General features: G+C 44.2%; 1 protein-coding gene across 1 annotated transcript in view; it reads left to right on the top strand.

The window, feature by feature from the left end:
- Positions 1-5795, top strand: part of RPRD1B (regulation of nuclear pre-mRNA domain containing 1B) — a 58145-nt gene extending 52350 nt beyond the window's left edge. Inside the window, exon 7 of the mRNA XM_010829171.1 lies at positions 3145-5795. Within this exon, the coding sequence (XP_010827473.1) occupies positions 3145-3294 (150 nt within the window). The 3' untranslated portion in view covers positions 3295-5795. The remainder of the gene's footprint in view (positions 1-3144) is intronic.
- Positions 5796-8842: the final 3047 nt, after the last annotated feature.

Here is an 8842-nt window from a genome sequence, read left to right as displayed (position 1 = left end):
TTGATGAAAGTGAAAGTGGAGACTGAAAAAGTTGGCTTAAAGCTCAACATGCAGAAAATGAAGATCATGGCATCTGGTCCCATCACTTCATGGGAAATAGATGGGGAAACAGTGGAAACAGTGTCAGACTTTATTTTTTTGGGCTCCAGAATCACTGCAGATGGTGATTGCAGCTGTGAAATTAAAAGACGCTTACTCCTTGGAAGGAAAGTTTGACCAACCTAGATAGCATATTCAAAAGCAGAGACATTACTTTGCCAAGAAAAGTCCCATCTAGTTAAGGCTGTGGTTTTTCCAGTAGTCATATATGGATATGAGAGTTGGACTGTGAAGAAAGCTGAGTGCAGAAGAATTGATGCTTTTGAACTGTGTTGGAGAAGACTCTTGAGAGTCCCTTGGACTGCAAGGAGATCCAACCAGTCCATTCTAAAGGAAACCAGTCCTGGGTGTTCATTGGAAGGACTGATGCTGAGGCTGAAACTCCAATACTTTTGCCACCTCATGCATGCTAAGAGTTGACTCATTGGAAAAGACCCTGATGCTGGGAGGGATTGGGGGCAGGAGGAGAAGGGGACGACAGAGGATGAGATGGCTGGATGGCATCACCGACTCAATGCACATGAGTTTGGGTGAACTCCGGGAGTTGGTGATGGACAGGGAGGCCTGGCGTGCTGCGATTCATGGGGTTGCAAAGAATTGGACACGACTGAGCCACTGAACTGAACTGAACTGAACTGAAACATGATGAGATACCCTCCCACCTCTTGTACTCCTAAAAGAGGAACAAATGAGATTTTTTTTTTAAGATGAGAATTGTTTGAATTTAAGATGGTGTGGGAGTGTTAATCCAATCAACCACCTTTTGATCTCAGGTGGACTTGCTAAATTAGTCTGAGGATCACCTGAGAGTAGGGACCCTTGGATTCTGATCCTAGGTCACCTCTCCAGGGAGTCGGTGATTTTCAAACTGTCCTTGAGGAATTCCTCCTTCAACTGAAGTGCTCTCTGTCTACTCTGGATGGCTGTGAGTTGAGGTGGCTTTCATGTGTCAGCTTTGGTCAGAGGATGGTCACAGGGAACAAGGGGTAACTATTACCCTTTTTGTACTAGAATTCAGGAGAAGTTCAATAAATGAATCCATGTCCAGTAACAGAGAATAGGTGTCCTCTGTTAGCTTCTTGTGATGTCTGTAAAACCAGAGGAGAAAACTGTTTGTAGAAGGAAGAGCAGAGAACTTTGACATTTTATTAATAGGTCCTCAGATTTGAAATCAGTTTTTTGTTTCAAGAATGAAAGGTAATTACTGGTACATAATCCTATCTTTTATATATTGTTAATTCATTGGGCAGCTGTGTAGATACTTACTGTTTGCAGGGCACTGCTGGGCATGGTGGATGCTGGGGAGGCAGTTGGGTTTGGTCCTTGCCTTCTGATGCTTTCTGGTTTGTTGGGGGAGTTACTAGGAATAATTTATAGAAGTCATTATTTTAGTTGTGTTAAGTCTCAGAGGAAAGGAAGGGGCTATCAGAAGAGCTGCCTTTCTTTACTTGCCCCTTGTCTCTGTTTGAGGGCTTGTGTGAGCAGCTGTCACTTCAGGGGGAAGGCTGACTGCCAGCAGTCACATAGGGGCAGAGCCTCCCTGCTCATTTCCCCATTTCCCTCTCCCACTCCTTGCTTGGAATTTGTCTTTACAGCTTCAGCTAAGTGTTCTTTTTTAACCTATCTCCTATCTTATCACTCTTCTTCAAACCTTTTGCCTCTCTAAGTGTGTGGAAGATGTCTGGCATGAAGGAATCTAGAACATGAAGAAAAACCTTATGGGTACTCCACTTCCCTCATTTTCAGATAAAGAAGGATGGAGGAAAGGAGGGAACACCTCCACAGTCACACTGGAACTTGGGAGTCGGAGCCAGGACTAAGCCCAGGGCGTTGTGTCTCAGCCCAGTGCTCTGTTATGTTCCTGGAGGAGAGGCTTTAGTCAGCAAGGGCCCCGTCTCAGGAGCCACCTTGTCTTTGCGGAAACACCGAAGAGGGTGAAAAAAGAAAAAGTCGAGCCCCAAAGGAGCCATAAACCACGCATGTCCTCTGGCCTAGAGTTGTTACCCAAGACCTTATAGCTGGGAGCTGAGGAAAGAAAATAGTATATTCAGTTCCTATCATCAAGGGAGTCGTATTTTAGAGGAACGTAGAACTCTGACATGTGGAGAGAGCACCTCAGAGCAGTCCATGAGGGGCGCAGTGCTCAGGAAGGCCAGCGGAGAGGGGGACCAGTGTATTGGATGAGGAGGAAAGATTTTCCTAGAGAGGCGGGACTCAGCAGTTGGCGAAGGAGCAAAGTCAGGACCTTGCCGAGACCAGGAGAAGAAAGAGCCCCTCAGGCTTAGGGGGATCCTGAACAAACGGCCAGTGCAGGCTCTGGCCTGTGCAGCATGTGGGCAGGAGCTAATTTTAGAAGACCTTGCACTCAGATCAGTCATGGAGATAGTGTGGCCCTATGCTTCCCTTTATCAGAGGAGGGACTTGATGAAAGCTGGGCTTCTGAAAGATAAGTCCAGGGGCATGTTTAGGGGTGACTGCCAGAAGGCCTCAGCAGGGCCTTGCTACAGTGCCTACGTGTGGAACAAGGAAGTCCTGAACCAGGCAGTGGCGGTGGGAATTTTGAGCTTCTGAAGTCCTTGTCTATGAAGATGCTAACTCTGGGTTAATCTAAGTTTAACACAGAAAATAGTTAGCTCTAGAGTGGTTTTCCTAGTCATGTCTAGGTGGAGCCTTCAAAATAATTGTAAAGCTCAAGCATTATCTTACAGAGCATTTTGAAATAGATAAGCACCAAAGACACTACAAATACATAACATCACTTTTTACTTCCAGATCTCAAGCACTCAGTTAAATACCATTTAATTCACTATTTCCAGTATCGAACTCTAGAGCTTTCATTTTTTGTGTACAGTCTTGCTTTTGAGCATTTGAAAACCTGAGCCTGGTAGCTTAGCTGAATGTGTGAGGGGCTCTCTGGTCAGGAGCACAGGCCAGGAGGCTGAGAGTATCTGTATCAGCTCCTTAACGTAACTGCATCATCTCCTCGGGACCATAAACAGAAGCTTGTTTTCTCTTTGTCCTTAACGTAACTCTTTGTCTCCTCAGGAATATAAACAGAAGCTTGCTCGGGTAACCCAGGTCCGCAAGGAACTCAAGTCCCACATTCAGAGCTTGCCAGACCTCTCGTTGCTGCCCAACGTCACAGGGGGCTTGGCCCCCCTGCCCTCTGCTGGTGACCTGTTTTCAACTGACTAGGGCAGGTGTCATCCCCCAGATTCCCATCTGTACCAGCAGAAAGAAGAGGGCGCGTCATGGTTGGAAATAACCTGGAAGCCCCTGGTTCTGTCCCTCGTTCAGTCGGCCCCCATCCTCAAGAAAGAACCACAGACTCTGATTCTCCTCCCTCTCCCGCCTCTCCTCTGTCGAGCACAATTGAGAACAGTGGCAAATGGAATCCAGTTTCAGTGTATACTTGGAAAGAATACAAACTCACTTCATGTTTCCATGCCCCTGTTGGTTTTCCCTTTTTAGCCCTCTCTGTATGCCTAAGAAGTTATGAAAATCATGTGTAGAAGAATCTTGTCCCTCATGACGACATTGTGTCATGAAAGCAGTTGCTCCTTTTCGAGCTGGGCTTGTTCAAGTTCAGGGCAGGCTTCCGCCAAGGGACTCAGGTCTGGAATCGTTGGCTTTCCTGGCTGCCATCCACCCCAGAGGTTGGAGGCACAACTGTTTTGAGCGTCTTCGCCATAAAGAGTTTGCCAAATCTCAGATTCTCCCTTGTTGTGACTTCTGGCAATGTGTTGTCAGAGGTTAGGTGCATGTGTTCTGTGAGCATACTAGAGAATCTAGCAGTAAAGATTCAAAGCTGATCTGGGACATCAAGCCACAGTTCCGAGACAGACAGACTCACGGGGATCACAAGCATGAATCAAAAATAAGGTATTTCCTCAAGGTTCCTATCAACCTTCCCAGGCTGCTCTGATCAAGGGTCCCAACCTCTGGTCAGGAGCACGTTTCTAGAAACATTATCCTTGCCCCACATTGTGAAAGCTTGAAGGCAGTTATTAGAAATGGCACAGTGGGCCCCTGAAACTGAAGGCTTTCTGGGAGTCCGGGTTCTGCTGTTGCTTTGACCCCTTCTTTGGGGGAATAGGGCACACACTACCAGTTAATTCATTGCATGGGTGCTTGTCCACAGCATGGTGACTAAACTTGAAACTCTCCCCTGCAGACCTGACACGCTGCATGCTTGTCTGTCCTTCAGTTCACGCCACTATATGTGTCCTTGTGCCCCGGGGAGGAGGAGTGCTTTGTGTTAGGTGCCGCTGACTAACCCATCTCGGGAAGGGGGAGAGTGAGGGATATTAACTGGGGGGGTCTTAATTCCATTATCATGCCAGCTGACGTTATGACTGTATGATGTAGTTAGGATTTTTATCTTGCTTTTAGTAAAGGCTAGGCCTGCTGTCTGTAAATCATTCTCATTTGGCGGGCTGATTTTTGACATTGGAAAGGGCAGAAAACAATTCGCCCTAATAGTGTAATAGGAATTAGAGCCCTGAGGCTGAAATCCAAAAGCTATAAAAGGAATTCCTTGGAGGGGGCTTCAGAATTTCCATCATTTTGAGTTGCTCTTTTCAGGATTACCAAAAAAGCCAATTACATGTGATTCTACATGTTCAACATGTTAGAGCATGATGATGTCTGTTGTTAGAAGTGTAACAGGCTTCCCTTCAGGAAGCTCTCCTGCCTGCCATGAAGTGAAAACAAGGGAAAGTCACAGCAGGCATGCAGTTTAACTCTGTAGAACCTCGTAGCATTTAAGCTATTTTTCAGATCGAATACGGACTGTGTGTTGGTTACATATCGACACTGCCTGTCGTCCTGTCATTATTAAATTAATGGGTCTGTCTGTAAAGTGTTTCTCCCAGAGGCCAAAGGGCAGTAAATGACTTTAGCACAATTGCAGAATGAATTCCAGCCTTTGCTGTATCTGCATATAAGCCCTCCCCGTGTGGTGTGCTGCTGTGGTCTTGCAGGCGAGCCGCTTCCAAACAGATCGCCGTGGGCGCACTCTGTGCTTTCAAAGGAGGCGCGTCTTAGCAGTCACAAACCAACCAGAAAGGTGGAGAAGGCATTTGATCTCATCAGCTAGATGAAAATGTTATATAACATAATGGATTTTGCCCACTGCTGTGTTTTATCTGATTGAGTCTTTGACTAGAGATTGGTGCGTAATTATTACAGCAAGAGCAAGAAATGAAACTGTAGCAATTATGTAAATGAATGTGTTGGCCTCTTAACACCTGTTACTAGTAGACTTCCTATAAGGAGGTTAGTCCTGTTTTTTTTTTTTTTTCCCAATGAAATGCTTTTGGTTTTTAACTCTCAATTCTCCCACATCCTCCCCAAGTGTACTTTTTACTTCGTTTGTTTAATTTAAATGACCCTTTCTCCTTGTGTGTATGAGGTGACCAGGTGGGGTGGGGGTGGGGGGTTTGTTTTGTGTTTTCCTACACTTAGGACATCCATCGGCCTCCAAGACCTTTCCTTTAGGTCATGTTCCTCAGAAAGTCTTCAATCTTCCTTTGTTTTTGTTTTTGTTTTTTTTCTTAAAGAATATTTTTAAAGCTTAAATTTGTATATTAATTTAGGACTTTATTTAGAAGTATAGGCTGCCATTGGCGGTAGCAGTATATTCTGAAATGTCTCATAGATATATATTTTTGAATAAAGATGGTGTTGTTGAACAACATTGTACAGTGTTTCTTTTCCCTTCCCTCTTAGGGAACCCTCAAAACTTTCTTTGTAATCGGTGGGTAATTAGTAATTACCAATAGAGATTGTACTATCTGTACAGAATCCTGTCTCTTAGGAGTTTTTGTGACAGTTAGTGGCCCATAAATACTCAGCTGTTACATAGAATTTTTGGTTCTTTCCAGGGGGTCAGTTAGCCAGTCCACACAGTATCCAGGAGAGGTACCTCCAGAGTTTTATCCTCATTGTACAGAAATGGGATGGAGAGGTCACATGACTCTTTCTCTAGTACCACACAGTCTCTGGCGGATTAAAACTTGGAAGTTCTTTGATTTCAGTGCTTTTGTTCGCACCACCAGGCCTCCTAAGAGAGATTTGATGCTGGCAGTACAGTGAAAGCCACTCTGAACAGTAAAAAGAAACATGGGAGATAAAAAAGTATTTTTTTGTGGCTTCCTTTTCACTTTTACATTCATGAGACCATATTGACTATTACCAGTTAAAATTCAAAATATTGAAAAATGGTTTGAAATACAGTCCTTTGAAGCAATTGATACGTTTAGAAGGATGGTTTTAACCTTTGTTATTGGTGAGAATAGCCTTTATCAGAAGTACAGTTATCTGTTTATCTCATGATGCAAAAAACTGCTGCAGTCATGGTCCTTCAGGGCTGCATATGTAGCAACTCGAGATGAAGATCAGAGTTGGAAAGTTGAGACTATGGCATTAGCCAAGTTCTTCCTTAAAATATAAAGGCTTGATGTAATATGTGGATCTCAGGAGACAATCTCCTTCTGTGTCCCCAGGTTTCATGGCCTAGTTAATGTCTTCACTCCTACCTATAAATAGTAAGTCCATAATTCCTCAGGTTTAATTAACACTTCAGGCTACAAAATGTGACTCCAAGGTTCTCAGAGCTGAGGGTGGAACTACCCAAGAGTTCATGAATCTGTCAAACTGCGTTACTTTTGTGATGGGAGCCATTAACTGTGTGACCTTCCTGGCAAGTTACTTTCCTCTCTGGGCCTCAGTTTTTCCATCTTTGAATTGTATTGGTTGAAATTATTTCTAGACACCCTGCCAGCCCTGAAGCATATGATTTGTTGTGTCCGAGGAAATGAACGCAGGACTGAAGTCTGAGAATGCTGAATGGCATGTCCTGGGTTGCCAACAGTACTTGATAGAGTAATAATATCATCATTATACCATATATACTTATTTCTTAAGAAATATCTGTGAAACCCTGGGGTACTGTAGCCAATAAAGGTCAGAACATGAGACAGTGCCAAGACTAGGAAGATGAGAGTAAGCACGGTAGTTCACTATCTGGGTACAAACTGCCTGTATTTGGTTTATTTGAAATCTTTAAGAAAAAGCCGCTCTCCATCCTGGCTTTGCTATCTTACTTTCTCTTGAGATCATTCATCTAGCTAAACTCATTTCTCATCACCACCTCTGTGAGATTTTCCATTTAAAAACCATTCTTCCACTCTGAGGCACAGATTCAATTAAGAATCCATTATTCTCCTGTACAGTAGATTAGGATTCTCACAGCTTTATCTCGTGTTGAAAGCCCAGATTGTTCAATTTTTTAAGACTCTGAAATAGTTATTTTGCATTAAGAAGTCATTTCTACCACTGGTTTGATAAATATTAAAATTAGCAGTATGCATCAGAATGTATCTAATGCTTTTCACAAACAAGAGCTGCAGCAAATGGCAGCCCCCATCTTCCAATCTCCTGTCACTCTGATGACCTTGGGCACGTCCCTCAGCCTCTCGGGACCTCAGCTGCTGCTTAAGGGCAATGAGTAAGGTTGAATAACCTTTGCCATCATTTCCAGATCTACAGTTCTGCAACTAGGGTTTCAAAATATTTCTTCCTACTGAGAATCTTATTAATACCACCTCACTCTGTAGATTTTTTAATGCCAGTTATCTGTGGGAACTCATGAAATTGATAAATCAAGGTAATTATAACTATTAATAACTTTCAGTGAATTTAAACTGTTAATATCTTTAAATTTTGTTCAGTTGCTAAGGCATGTCTAGATCTTTTGACACCCCGTGAGTTGCAGCACACCAGGCTTCCCTGTCCTTCACTGTCTCCTAGAGCTTGCTCAAACTCATGTCCATGGAGTCAGTGATGCCATCCAACCATCTCATCCTCTGTAACCTTCTTCTCCTTTTGCCTCAGTCTTTCCCAGCACCAGAGTCTTTTCTAATGAGTTGGCTTTTTGCATCAGGTGGCCAAAATATTGGAGCTTCAGCTTCAGCATCAGTCCTTCCGACTTTAAATGAGATGTAAAATAGGGCCTAATACCATGTCTGGGACAAATTAGGGGCTCAACAGTGGCTGTTAACTGTATTCAATAATGGTTGTACTTATTTAAATGTGCGTGTAACAAAGTGTTAAAATACATGTCTTTTGGAAGACACTACATACTCTGAATTTATAACGGAGATAGTCAAAAACCTGAAGCCCTCTTTAACTCCCTAACCCACACTGAAGGTGTAAAAGAAGAGTTAGAGGAGAAGGAGGAGAGTTCTTGGTGTGACTTTGAAAGAGCCATTCGTGTGTTTTGAGTCTCCTCAGGGAGAGTAGTGGGTGTCAGCTGCCCCTCACCTCAAGGCCAAGGAAAGGGGGCCTGGTTGGAAACTTAATGAGCATCCCCTGTAGGGTGACAATCCAGTGGACTACACAGACCCCAGCCTGGAAAAATCTAAAGGATGAGCTACCTGTGTCTGGCTGCGTGCTTTGATGATGCAGCAGATGACAGAGGTGAGTATGGCCTCTACTCCTGGAGCCTGGATGGGGCAGAGCGGGAGAGGGGGTGTGTGCATACCTCCCTAGGACCGGATGTAGGCTGTGTGCGTGTAAGGAAACCGATACGTGTCATCTCAGAGCCTGAACAAGAGGCAAGGGTTTCCTCCAGGAGGTGAACTTCGGCTCACAGTGTGGACAAAGGAGCAGAAAGCAGAGCCACAGGGTGGGCATCACTCCTGAGGGATCTCTGGGCATGAAGATGGCAGGACTGGGAGGG

This window comes from Bison bison, unplaced genomic scaffold (assembly GCF_000754665.1).
Source record: "Bison bison bison isolate TAMUID 2011002044 unplaced genomic scaffold, Bison_UMD1.0 scf7180017864500, whole genome shotgun sequence".
Taxonomy (NCBI): Eukaryota; Metazoa; Chordata; class Mammalia; order Artiodactyla; family Bovidae; genus Bison; species Bison bison.
This window is presented reverse-complemented; position numbering and strand designations above follow the sequence as displayed.